This window comes from Chrysemys picta, chromosome 22 (assembly GCF_011386835.1).
Source record: "Chrysemys picta bellii isolate R12L10 chromosome 22, ASM1138683v2, whole genome shotgun sequence".
Lineage (NCBI taxonomy): Eukaryota > Metazoa > Chordata > Testudines > Emydidae > Chrysemys > Chrysemys picta.
The window spans coordinates 11,936,623-11,949,351 of NC_088812.1; the positions used below are offsets into that span (position 1 = coordinate 11,936,623).

The 12,729-nt window shown below is 68.9% G+C and overlaps 1 protein-coding gene across 3 annotated transcripts; it reads right to left on the bottom strand.

Moving 5' to 3' along the window:
- Positions 1–6,042: 6,042 nt before the first annotated feature.
- Positions 6,043–12,362, bottom strand: DDN (dendrin). Of its 3 annotated transcripts, none has more exons than XM_065576032.1 (3): positions 11,201–11,943; positions 9,843–9,929; positions 6,044–9,325 (listed from the first exon to the last, which is right to left on the bottom strand). In XM_065576032.1, exons 2-3 carry the CDS (start codon positions 9,914–9,916, stop codon positions 7,432–7,434), a joined length of 1,968 nt encoding a protein of 655 aa, XP_065432104.1. In that variant the 5' UTR covers positions 9,917–9,929; positions 11,201–11,943; the 3' UTR covers positions 6,044–7,431. The 3 variants fall into 3 exon arrangements, with proteins under 3 accessions (XP_065432102.1, XP_065432104.1, XP_065432103.1); XM_065576031.1 differs by lacking the exon at positions 11,201–11,943 and adding an exon at positions 11,950–12,362 and having other exon boundaries at positions 6,046–9,325; XM_065576030.1 differs by lacking the exon at positions 11,201–11,943 and having other exon boundaries at positions 6,043–9,325; positions 9,843–11,193.
- Positions 12,363–12,729: the final 367 nt, after the last annotated feature.

Below are 12,729 nucleotides of genomic sequence, written 5' to 3' on the forward strand. Positions count from 1 at the left end.
CAGCCCAGCCCCCACCCCCGCAGCTCTGCGCCCCCAGCCCAGCCCCCGCCTGCAGCTCTGCGCCCCCAGCCCAGCCCCCGCCCGCAGCTCTGCGCCCTCAGCCCAGCCCCCACCTGCAGCTCTGCACCCCAGCCCAGCCCCCGCCCGCAGCTCTGCGCCCTCAGCCCAGCCCCCACCTGCAGCTCTGCACCCCAGCCCAGCCCCCGCCCGCAGCTCTGCGCCCCCCCACCTGCCTGGATAACTATCAGGCATATGGAGCCCCCCCCCCAAAGGTTTGTCAGCCATGTGAGTTGCACCAGGGCTCTGTCGGTCGGTCTGCAATGTGCCCCCAACCCTGGTATCTGGCATCAGCCTGCCGCTTGCACCACACTCCTGCTTGGCCCAGCAGGAGACAAGCTGGCTCCTCCCCCAGCTCCTTCGCCCAGGGCCAGGCCCGGCTGGCTCCACGCCGTGTGCCCGAGGCCCCGTGGCCGGCAGAGGTGTGGCTGGGAGCCAGGCCTGAGAGGGTGGCTGTGGGTGAGCGAGCAGCTGTTCCCGGCTGTGGTGAGTCGGGGCCCCGGGCGTGCCGCTCGCTCGCGGGAGCCGTTCCCTGGCGCGGGGCAGTTCAGCGAGAGGCCAGACCCGGCCCTCCCTGCCCCCAGCGTGTGTGGCCAGCGGGGAGGGAGGCCGGGGCTCCCCAGAGCCGGAGGGGAGCGGGGCAGGGGAGCTGTTCCAGCCGCCCAGCGTGGAGACACTGCCCGGGCCCGCTCCCCAGCCAGGCCCCTGGGCTATTGCCGGCTGGGCCCCGAGCCCCTGGGACTCACTGCACGCCAGAGACAGAGTGCGGGGGTCCACAGACACACAACGGGGTGCAAGGCCCGCACACACACGTGAACACACAAACACCCACACGGGCCTACGCGGGTGCACGCGCACACTTGTTCACACACACACACGTAAATGCACACAGCCCCTAGGGACAGCGCCGGACGTTCAGCCTCGTGGCAAACAGCACGTGGGGGTGGGACCTGCTGTGACCCCCCCCCGCGCCCCAGCTGGCGATCGGCAGCAGCGACATCGCGACCTTCCTGCAATCAGGGCTAGATTGTGGCTGGGCCGCGCCGGGGAGGAGCCATTCGGGACAGAAAACAGTTCCTGCAGCTCCAGGGTGGATGGGAGGGGGAGGGGGAGGGAGTTTCGATCATCACCAGCCGCTAGAAGGCAGCTGAGACCTGGCCAAACTCGTCGCCTTTCTGAGCGTCCTCTGCTCCCCCCCAGCCGGCCGTCAGGTGAGGGCGGGTTCCTCGCTGCCTGTCTGCCCTGCAGGGACGCGCCAGGCCAGGCAAATTGGAAGCAGATTGCCCGGCCAGCCTTGGGCGGTACAGGAATGGGGCGGGCGATGACTCAGGCGCTCGCGCGGCAGGTTCACATCTGGATCCCCCCGGCTGTCTCACCACAGACACAACACCTCATGGCGCCCCCCCCACGCACCCAACCCCCCCCCCGCCCAGCGCTGGCTACGGCTGCTCGCGGCGCTGGTTTCAGGCCCAGAGTCGTACAGCCGGGCCAGAGAGCAGCGGGCACAACCTGGTGCCAGCAAGGGGCGCTGCGGGTGCAGGGCGGGAGCGCTGCCGGGGGGGCAGGGGGGTAGGGAAGAGGGCGGCAGGTCGGTTACCCGAGGGGCCGTGTGGATTTCAGTGTATTTGGAAATTCAGCACCGGGTTTGTGCCCCCTTCGCAGCAAGTGGGATGAGGGTGCAGGACCCACTCCCTGGGCATGGGGCGGGCCCAGTGCTTAGATCCAGCGGGGGGGAGGGGGGATACCAGGCTGGCCAGGACAACAGGACAAAGGGGCTTGGGGGAGGCAGGGGCCCCCCCTTGGCCTGGCCGAGGTCTCCCAGCTGCCCCCCGGGGAAGGGGGAGTTTTCCCAGCCGCAGCGGGGGTTGCAGTGGAGACGCTCCGGTGACGTTGCACTGCCCCGGGCATCCCAGACGAGAGGCCCCCGCTGGGAATTTGGGGCTTGTGGTCGAGCCGGGATCTGTCCTAATTGCAGGTCTGCCAGCGGGCGCGGGCAGCTCTTGTGTCACCCGGCACCGTCAGAGGCTGCGTGGCCAGGGCCCTGGGCAGCTCGCCCAGCCCACCTGTGGGCCCCGCCGCCCGCTCGCCCCCACCCGCCCCGGCCATGGCTGGGGTCACAGGTCAGGGGGAGTCCGCGGGCCCGGCCCGGTTCAGCTCGCAGAGAAAGAGGAGCAGAGCCGGAGTCAGCCCCTCTCCCAGCTGGTGTATTGTGCACCCCCCACAGCGCCACTCTGTGTGCGTCACACACACACCTACCACCTCACATACACACACCCGTACTGACACACGCTCCCCGCCAAGTGCACACCCACCCACCAATATGTGTGCACACACACAATCCATACACACGGATTGTGCCGGCACCTAAAGGCCACCATATGTGTTCCCAGGTCCCAAACACACACATGCACAGAGGGATGTGTGGGAACACACCCATGTGCACACACACACCCCGGGGCATGGGGCTTGTGGGGACAGCACCATGGGGCATAGGCGCCAACTTTCCCTCCTAGCCGGGGGGGTGCCCAACCCCCGGCCCCGTCCCAGGCCCCACCCCATCCCCACCCCTTCCCCAAGCCCCCGCCCCGTCCTGCCCCCTCCCGCCTCCTCCCCCTTCCTACCTGCTGCAAAACAGCTGTTCGCAGCCGGCGGGAGGTGCAGGAGTAGACTGGCGGGGCCGCTGGCAGATGAGAGGTGCTGAGGGGGGAGCTTGGCTGCCAGGGAGTGCTAAGCACCCACTAATTTTTCTCTGTGGGTGCTGCAGCCCTGGAGCACCCACGGAGCCGTGGGGAGGGCCCGGGGGAGGAGGACTCAGACTGGAGGCCGGGGCAGGGCCCCAGGGAGAGCTGGGCGAGCGGGGGGCTCGGCCCATCCTCCCCGGAGTTCAGCGGCTCGTGCTGGGTTTGGGGGCCGAGGGCAGCTGTGGTTCTGGCGCCGGCCGGAGCTGGATTTAGAAGGTCATTTTCTCAGCAGGGAGCTGGGAGGGGTTTGTGCAGTGCCCTCCCGGCCTTCCCCCGCAGTCTGTGGTGCGCTCATCGCATCGGCTTCCACTACCACGGAGCCGGGCAAGGGCCAGGGCAGGGGGCGCCCTCCCAGTGCCTGGGGGCCTGACACCCCCATTGCTCAGAGCGCCCAGCCCCCCCCCACTTGGCTTCACCTGAGCTTTGGGGACATTTCCAGCCGCAGCTCGGGGCTGGATCAGAAGCGAGCCGAGCCCAGACCCCTGGGGACTACGGCGAGACAGCGGGAGAGGAGTCTGAGCTTTGCGGCCCCTGCCACTCCTGCCAGAGGAGAATCTCTGCTAGCCGTCAGCACTACAGGGCTCCTGACCCACAGGGCTTAGTCCAAGCAGCGGTGGTCAGGGCTGCAGCAATCACCTGGGCTCTGCGGCCCATGTCCAAACCCACCCACCCCCAGCCTGGGGCAATAGGGGGCAGGGCTGATGGGGAAACACCCTGCATGGGGCAGGCAGACACCAGGGGGCAGCGGTGAAGCGTGGGCTAGCAGGCCAGGCTGGCTCGGGCGGGGTGGGCCGGTGGTGGGAGCCTCTCACCTGTGAGTGGCTGGTCCAGTCTAGGCCCCGGTCAGCGTCTCCGGCAGGTTGTTCCCTTTAGACGGTGCCGTGAGTCGAGTTTGGTGGGTCTCAGCTCACTCTGGGTGTCATGGAAGCCACACGCCGGATCCGCCCTGTCCTGGCAGACGGGCCAAGGGATGAAGCCGCAGCTCGAGCTCCCCACCGGCCCCTGGGCTCCCAGCAGTTGAGGCCAGTTGGACCAAGTGGCCCCTGGTGAGTGCCAGGCGGGTCCATCGCTCCGCTGCACCCCCAGAAATCAGGCCCTGAAAGTACCGCAGGCTGGGCCCCAAACCGCTCGCCCCCGAGAGCAGCACCCCCGTCCCGGCCGGAGCCCGGGCCCCCTTTGTGCCCCTCCCCACCCCCATGCTAGTGTCCCGGCCCCCCGGCCTTGGGCACGTCTTACCCCAGTGGGTGCAAACTACCACCTCTGTGCTTTGCATTTTGCTCTGGGGCAAGTGACCCCTGGGGGACGGGGTGTGCAATGCAGGAATCGGCCCCTGTCTCTATGTACAGCTCCTTGCACGGTGGGGCCCTAGCCCTGCTGGGCACCCCCGCAGCACCCAGCACGATCCACAACGACCCCACCGTTCCCGCTCCGTGTCTGGGACGGGGGTCACGTGACAAGCCAGGGGGGTGTAGAGCCAGGTGCTGGGGCCAGGGGAAGGTGGGGCTGGCCCCTGGGGGCACAGGGGCAGGACTCAGCCGGGGTGAACAGTAAAGGGGGTCTCATAGCACCTGTGGGTCTCCCTCGCTCTCAGCCAAGTGGCACAGACAGGGTCTGGCTCAGCCAGCTATGATGGGCCAGAGGCCAGGGTGAGGGGCTGGGATCCCCGGGCCGGAGACAATGGGAACTGGTCCTTCTGGCCCAGAGCTCCCCAGCTCTCCCTGGGGCCCGGCGTCCACCCAGCAGCCGAGACCGAGCAGAACTTTGCGTCTGGGCCGAGCCGGCCGGCCGGGAGCCCTCCAGCTGGGGGGGCGAGGGGTGGTTTTTTTAACCTGCCGCGGGGTCCCTTTAAAAGGAAACAGGGCGAGAAAGTCATTGCAGTCCTGAAATAGGGCCCGGCTGGCACCGCAGGGGGGCGGGAGAGTGGGCCAGCGCCAGGCCTTTGGGTTTGTGGGCGGAGTCCACCTCGAAAAGGCTCCTTAAAAAAGGAAAGTGAGTGGCTGGCAGCAGGATCCCGCGCTGGGGGTTATATTTACCCGCATGACTCAGCCCGAACTCACCCCTGCCCGGAATCCGGGACACCGCGCCGGCCGGGGGGGCCGGAGTCAGGGGCGCCAGGAGAGACGGGGTTAGCGAAAGGACAGCAAGAGATGATTCCCCTGCAGCGAGCCCACGGGGGGCTGGAATCTTTGCCCCAAGGGCTGGGGGGGGGGGGGGGGGGGACCGAGGGCCAGGCTAGGGCTCCAGCCCACTGAGGATTGGGGAGGGGAGGGGTCCAGGGCCTGGCACCCCACGGGAAATACAAGGAAAGGGAGGAGTTAAACCAGGTGAGGGGGATGACTGGGAGCAGGCCTGGGACACCTGGGTTCTATTTCCAATTCCAGGAGGGGAGTGGGGTCTACATGGGTTAGAGCCGGGGGGGCTGGGAGCCAGGACTCCTGGGTTCTCTCCCTGGCTCTGGGAGGGGAGTGGGGACTAGTGGGTAGAGCGGGGGGCTGGGAGCCAGGACTCATGGGTTCTCTCCCTGGCTCGCGGCGGGCAGTGGGGTCTAAGTGGGTTGGAGCAGGGGCCTGGGAGGCAGACTCCTGGCTCCCGTTCCCAGCAGTGGGTGGGGAACATTTCCAGCTGGGGCAGAGCGGGAATCAGTCAGGACTCCTGGGTTCCAAGCTCATTCCCCGGCGCATGGCACCTCCTGGCTGCCCCGGCCCTGAGCTCCCAGCCGGCTGCTGCAGACCTGTGTCAGGGAGATAATGACAGGGCCCGGGAGGGGGTGGAGCTGGTTTTAAATAAAGTGCAAATTGGACACATTAGTTGTGTGGTTTGTTTTCTTTCCAGCTGGGGGATCCTTCCCCCAGGGGCAGCATGAGTAAGAGGTGGTGGCTGTCCCAGCATGGGGGGGGGGGCTTTTTGCCATCATCCCCCCCCGCCCCCCGGGTGACTCACCCTCTGCAGTCCCAGCAGCTCCCCAGGTGCCCCGTGAGGTCAGAGCCCTCGGCCACAGCCCAAACCAAAGGGTGGCAGGGGAGGTGCTTCACTCATTCATTGCCCCCCCCTTGCCCACGGGGACCCAGAGAGGCTGCCAAGGGCCACGCCTCCCCCAGCACCGAAATACTCCGCCCAGGATTCATGCCTCGGGGGAGGGGGGGCAGGACTCCTGGGTTCTCTTATGGGAGGGGAGTGGGGTGGAGTGGGGGGAGGGAGCCAGGACTCCTGGGTTCTCTTATGGGAGGGGAGTGGGGTGGAGTGGGGGGAGGGAGCCAGGACTCCTGGGTTCTATTATGGGAGGGGAGTGGGGTGGAGTGGGGGGAGGGAGCCAGGACTCCTGGGTTCTCTCCCAGCCCTAGGCCTCCACAGACTCATGTTGTTCAGTAGAGTTTTGCTGGGGGGGGAGGCCGGGAGCTGCAATGGGGGTGGAGCGAAGTCCCCCCCAAGCAAAGAGCCCCAGAACCGAGCCGTGCCCGGACCCCCGCGCCCCGTGCCAGCGGGCCGGGAGCTGGGCCCACGGGCCGGCCCAGGGACTTCGCGGAAAGCGGATGAAAATTGGGTGTGTGCCGCCCTCTAGTGGCGGTTCCGGGAAAGGCGCCCTCCAGGCACCTCCCAATTATTTGGGGATGGGCATGGGGGGGAGGGTCTCTTCTACCCTCTCTCTGGGCATTTGGTTTTGAATCCTGGTGCCAGGAACGGGAACTCGCCCCCTGCCCGCCCCCCACCAATATTATTAATCGCCTGTTTCTTTAAGGCCTTTCATCTCAAAGGAGCCCAGAGCCTCTTTCCCCAGCAATCGCTCCACCCAGTGCTGAAATGCAGCTGCCTCTGGGGTGGGGTGCAGCAGCTGTTTGGAGGCACAGGGAATCCCTCACCCAGCAATGAAATGCAACCACCTCTGGGGCAGAGCCCTGCAGCTGTTTGTCTGCAAAGCTGCACAGGAGTTTGGGGCCAGACACTTAACCAAGTCCCAGGCCCGGGCAGCTGTCAGGGGTAGCCAGGGGTTGGTCAGGGTATAAACTCGCAGACACGGCAGCAAGGCCGGGGCACAGGCCCCCAGGGGGGTTTATTTTACAGCAGGTTCGATTCACACAGAAGAGTCCGGGGTAGAGACACAGACTGCTCCGTTAACTGCCCCCAGCAGGGCCGTGTCCAGGGCAGGGTGAGCCGGGTGCAAAGCCACAGGGGGGTGGAAAAACGATGACCAAACCCGATGGGCGTGTGTGCAAATACGCTCGCTCACCGCGGGCGCTGAAATGCCTTGTTACGGCTCTGCCCGGAACGGCGCCAGGGCCTGGGACGCCACGCTGGCTCTGAGGGGCCCGCCCTCACCCCCACCGGGGAGGTGCACCCCCCCAGGCTACACAGGAGCCCGGCCCGGGGTCCTAGCTGGGTCTAAGCCGGTCCTCCCCTTCCATCCGTCTCCTCCCAAAGCTAAGGGGTATTTGAGTTGCCAGGCTCGGCCCTGCCCCACCAAGCCACACCCCGCCAGGCCCCGCCCATCTCGGGCAGGCCGTACCAGGCCCCGCCCCTCCTGGGCACGCCCTACCAGGCCCCGCCCCTCCTCGACATGTGAGAAGGCGAGAGGAGGGCAGGGGCGAGGGAAGAAAAGCGCAGGGCACACGAGCAGGACAGGCCCCCTCCATCACCCTCACCCCCTTCTGGGCTCCGCTGCCCCACTCATCTCCACCCCCTCCTGGCCCCCGCCCCAGGCCTCCTGCCCTGGTTCCCCGGCCTCTGGCACCGCCCCCGGGGGTCCCCCTTCGCCAGCCGGGACGACGGTGGTGTCGGAGCCGCTGCTTTCCAGGCTGCTGCTGCTGTAGGCCAGGGCCCCGTGGCGCGGGCGCCCCCTCCAGGCCATGTGGCCGCGCGGGGCCGGGCCCTCGGGCTCCTCGTCCGTGTCCGAGTCGGGCGCCGTGTGGCGGCGGATGCGGGACACGGCCTCGCGCAGGTCGCGGGTGCAGAGCGCCGGGCGCTTGGCGCAGGGCCGGGTTCGGGGGGGCAGGGCCTGCGGCTCGTCCCCAGGAGCCTCCCTGCCCCAACCCGGCCCCGGCCCCGGCCCCACAGATGGATTGGTGCCGTCCCCAGGGGTCTCCCTGCCCCCCGGCACCCCAGGCGGCTCTGCGGGGGAAGCGGCCGGACTGGGCAGCCCATGTACTCTGGGGCCCCCCACCAGCGGCTCTGGGCTGCCCGGAAGAGCTGCTCCCGCCTGCTGGCCCCAGCGCCCGGGGTCCTCTCGCTGGGCACAGGCCCCCTGTGGCCCCTCCAGGCCCAGCTCGGCCGCGGGGAGCCCCAAGATCCGAGCCGCCCTCTCCCCCAGGGAGCCATCCCCGGGGGAAGGGGGTGGGGGCCCTGCCGCCCGCTCGGAGGCCCCAAGGTGGGGTCGGCTGGCCAGGAGCAGCCTCTGGCATGGAGAGGCTGAGTCCCGGGGCGGGGGGGACCCCAGGAGCCGCACCTGCTCCCGCCGCGGGGGCGGGATGTACTCGGCGCGAATCACCACGCAGGTGGCATCGATCACAAAGACACCCCCATGCCGGCTTCGGCCTTCGGCTCTGGGGGACTGGTCAGGTGCCTTCCCCACGGGGCGGGGAGAGGGGGGCGCCCTGCGTTCTGGCCGGCCCCTCTGCTCCCAGCCCTCCCGCTGCCCACTCCTGGCGCTGCCCGCGGAGCTGGGCGCGTAGCCAAAGCCCCAGCCGGAGGGGAGTCGCTGCCGGCCCGGGGCAGAGCCAGGCCCCGCTGCATCCCAGCCCCTGGGGCTGCGGGCCCTGCCAGCCCCTCCGGCTGCCCGGGGCAGCGTGTGGCTGCCACCGTCTGGGCTGGACAGCGGGCGGAAGAGGGACTCGGCCGAGCCGCCCCGGGCCGTGGACTGCACTGCGCCCTCCAGCCCCGACCTGGCACGGCGCCCCAGGGAGCCCGACCCCGCGTGGTAGCTCCAGCCACCCAGGACCTCATGGGGGAGCGTGGCCAGCCGCTGCCGGGGGCCGCCTGAGCCGGGAGCGGGCTCCGGGCTGCCTCCAGCGGGCCCTGTCCCATGGGGCGCTGGCCGGCCCCGCTTGGCGGCCGGCGGCTTGGGGGCGGTGCGGGGCCGCTTGGTGGGGAGGGTGCGGTGGGGCGCGTCGTAGGCAGGGGGCGAGATGTAGGGCGGGGGCCGTGGCGCGTTCGGCTTGCGGCTGCCCTGCCCCGCCCGGAGCCGTCTCAGCATGTGGGTCTCATAGCTGGGGGGCCCGGCTGGGAGCACCTCCACGGCACTCCCTGCCAGCCGCCTCCTGCCCAGGACGCCGGCCGCTGCCCCCTGCCCCCTCCTCTCCGGGGGGGCCGCCCAACCCAGGCCCCTCCTGCCCTCCGAGCCGCCCCTCGGCTTCCTCTCGCTGGGGGCGTCCCGGTCCCCTCGCGCCCCCTTCCCCAGCAGCCGCAGGCCCCGGGGGTCGCTGCTGGAGGGTGGCTGGGGGAGAGGAATCGTCTTGCTCCACGTGGGGTCCTGGTGCCCACGGGGCCCCGGGCGCCGGGCCGGCCACAGCTCAGCCGCAAAGCGCTTCTCCAGACACCTGCAAGGCAGAGAGAGACTCGCTCAGGGTCCGGCTGCCCCACCCACTGCTAGGCTGGTGGCGGGGGGGCACAGAGGTCCCGGATAGCTCATTGTGTGTGGGGGGTCCCGCTAACTGGGGGGGCACACTGGGGTGGAGCATGGGGCGACCCTATTCCTAGCACTGCCCCTCCCACCCTGGCAGACACCCCCTGGCTCTCCTGGCCCGTGGGGCCGGCAGCAGTGCCCTGGGTGCCCACCCATGGGGTGGGGGATAGGCAGGGATTGCAGGGGGGTGACTGATGGGACTCAGGGGGCGGGGGCGCCCTGTTGGGTTGATGCCAGGGAAAGGGGAGATGCGTCCCAGTGCTGACCCACAGCCCCCTTCTAGTCCAGCCCTGAGCTCCCCCCATCACACAGCTCTGCCGGTGCCCCTCAGTCCTGACCCGCAGCCCCCTGCTCAAGCCCGCGAGCCTAGGGAAGCGGTGCCCTCCGCCCCCGCCGGGAGGAATGATCTAGTGAGACAGGCCCTGACTCACGCGTACTCCCCCGAGATGCTCCGGTAGATCCAGGGGGTGCCGGAGCCCCGCGCGGGCCAGTGCCCTGGGTCCATGGCACTGCCGTGGCTGCAACAAGAGACCGTGTTAATCTCCACCACCAGCAGGTCCGTGCGCTTGCAGATCTGCAGGTGCCCAGTGCCCGGTGCCCCCCGCTGCCCATGGCCCCGCCGCACCGGGCAGCCCAGCATGGTCCCAGGGGACTGGCTTGTCCGGCGGCAGGGAGCCGGGCGAGCCCCGAGGGAGCGCTGCGCGGAGAGGGAGGGCTGGGGGCTGCCTGTGCCCACGGGCTGCTTGCGAGCTCCGCGCCAGGGCTGTGTCGGCAACATGCACCGGGAGCAGCTCTTTGTGCGGGCGGGTGAGTGCCAGCCTGCCAGCAGCCGGAACAGAGCGTGCACACGGGGAGACAGGCACGCAGCGCGCGCACACACACACACAACACTCAGAGCGCACTCACACACACACACGCAAGTGCACATATGCACACACACAACACTCAGAGCGCACTCACACACACACACGCAAATGCACATATGCACACACACAACACTCAGAGCGCACTCATACGCACACATGCACACGCGCACACACACAACACTCAGAGCGCACTCACACAACACTCAGAGCGCACTCACACACACACACGCACAACACTCAGAGCACACACACGCACACACACACGCGCACACACACAACACACACGCAGACGCACACACACACAACACTCAAAGCGCACTCACACATGCAGACACACACACATGCAGACTCACACAACACTCGGAGCGTGCACACCCTGAAACACACACAGCATGCGCGCACGTGCACACACACAACACTCAGAGCGCGCACACACACAGACGCACACACACACAACACTCAGAGCGCACTCACACACAAACGCACACACGCACATGCACACACAACACTCAAAGCGCACTCACACATGCAGACACACACATGCAGACACACAACACTCAGAGCGCGCGCACACACGCACACATACACACATGCTCGCACACGCACAACACTCGGAGCACGCACGCACGCACGCCCTGAAACACGCGCAGCGTATGCACACATGCACACACACAACACTCGGAGCGCACACGCAGCCCCTCAGCAGGGCCTGCAACACGGCCCCTCTCCCAGTGCCCTGCAGACGCCCCGCTGCCCCCAGAACCCACTGGGCGCGTGGCTGGGCCCTGGGCGATAGCAGCACCTGCAGGTGAACCCCGTGACTGCTGCCGGCTCCCCGACTGCTCTGCGGGCCACTCTGTGGTCCGGGGGGGCTTGTTGGTAGGGGACACCCCCTTCCCAGACCCCGAGCTGCCCCCACGTACCTGCTGACGGGCTCAGTTCAGCCTGGGGCCCGTGCAGGGTCATTGCTGGGTTAATGGGGATCCCGCGCTGGGGCCTCTGCAAGGCGATGGAGTGTGGTACCTGCCCCCCTCATCTGAAAGGGCCTCCCCCCGCCGTGTCACGTCACCCCCCCAGCCCTGCCGGGGGAGGGGGCAGCTCTGTTTAGTGGTTAGAGCCAGGACGCCTGGGTTCTCTGACCCCTCTGGGAGGGGCCTGGGGGCTCAGCACTGAGCCTGCCACACGGGGTACGGAGGAATGAACACGCTGAAGGGGGGTCAGGGCTCAGGCCCCCCCAGGCTTTACGCGGGGACGCCCCCCCCCCCATCACCCCGAGAGATGCTGCAAGTGCACAAATTACAAGGTTTGGCACAACGTGCTGCAGCCCACGCCGGCTCCGAGCGAAACCTAGCAACCAGGCGCCGGCATGGCAACGGGCCCCAGCCGGGCTCCAGCTCTGCCCAGGGGGCTGGGGGGGCTCTGCCGAGGGGATGGGGGGGCGACGAGTCGGGCTGGGGGCTTGTCCCTCTGGGTAGAGCAGCTGGGGGGCGGCTCCGATCTGCCCTGTCCGGGGTGTGCATTGGTGACAAGGGTCCCTGACCGAGAACCCAAGCGACCGGGACGGGCTCAGGGCTCTCAGGCGCCGTCCCCCAGGGCAGGAAGGTCCCAGGCCGCGCCCAGTGCTGGAGACGTGCCCACCCCTCAGCCCAACCCCGGCCGTGCCCCCCGTGACCTGGCTGCCTGGTGCCGTCGCTCGCTGGGTGCTGGCCTGGGCTGGAGCCGGAGCTGCGGCCTGGCCAGGGAGCTCCCTGCGCCTTCACCCCCTCCTGCCCGCGCGGCTCCTGGACCCCGACCCCGGCCGACGGCAGCACTGACAGGAGCAGGCGGCTCCCGGGGTTATTACACAGCCCCCCCCGTGTCCCTCGCAGCCTCCCACCCGGCCGGGAATGTGCCTGGCTCAGCACCGCCCGGGGAGGCGCCGGGGCTGTCGAAGCCTCGCCAATGGCAGGGGAGCCGGGGCACGAGATGGGCGAGGACTGGGGGGGATGAAAGCGGTGGGTCACCCCCCCCCCAAGTGCCCCATCCTGCAGCTGGCACCTTGCTCCCTCCCCGCCCCCCCTGCAGCCTGCAGCTGGCACCCCCCTGCTCCCCCCATCCTGCAGCTGGCACCTTGCTCCCTCCCCACCCTGCACCAGACATCCCCTTCCCAGCCCCCCCCCTGCACCTGGCACCCCATCTCCCCTCCCATCCGGCACCTGGCACCCCCTGCCCTCCCACCCTCCACCTTGCTCCCTCCCCACCCTGCACCAGTCATCCCCTTCCCTGCCCCCCCAGCCTGCACTAGACATCCCCTTCCCAGACCCCCCCCCCCCCCTGCACCTGGCACCCCCCCAGACCCTTCCCACCGTGCAGCCGGCACCCCCCACTGTCTGCGCCTGGCAGCCTGTCCTGAGCCCCCCCAAGACAAGCGGCGGCTAGTTAAGTTCATGCCCCCACTCTCCCTGGCCCCCCC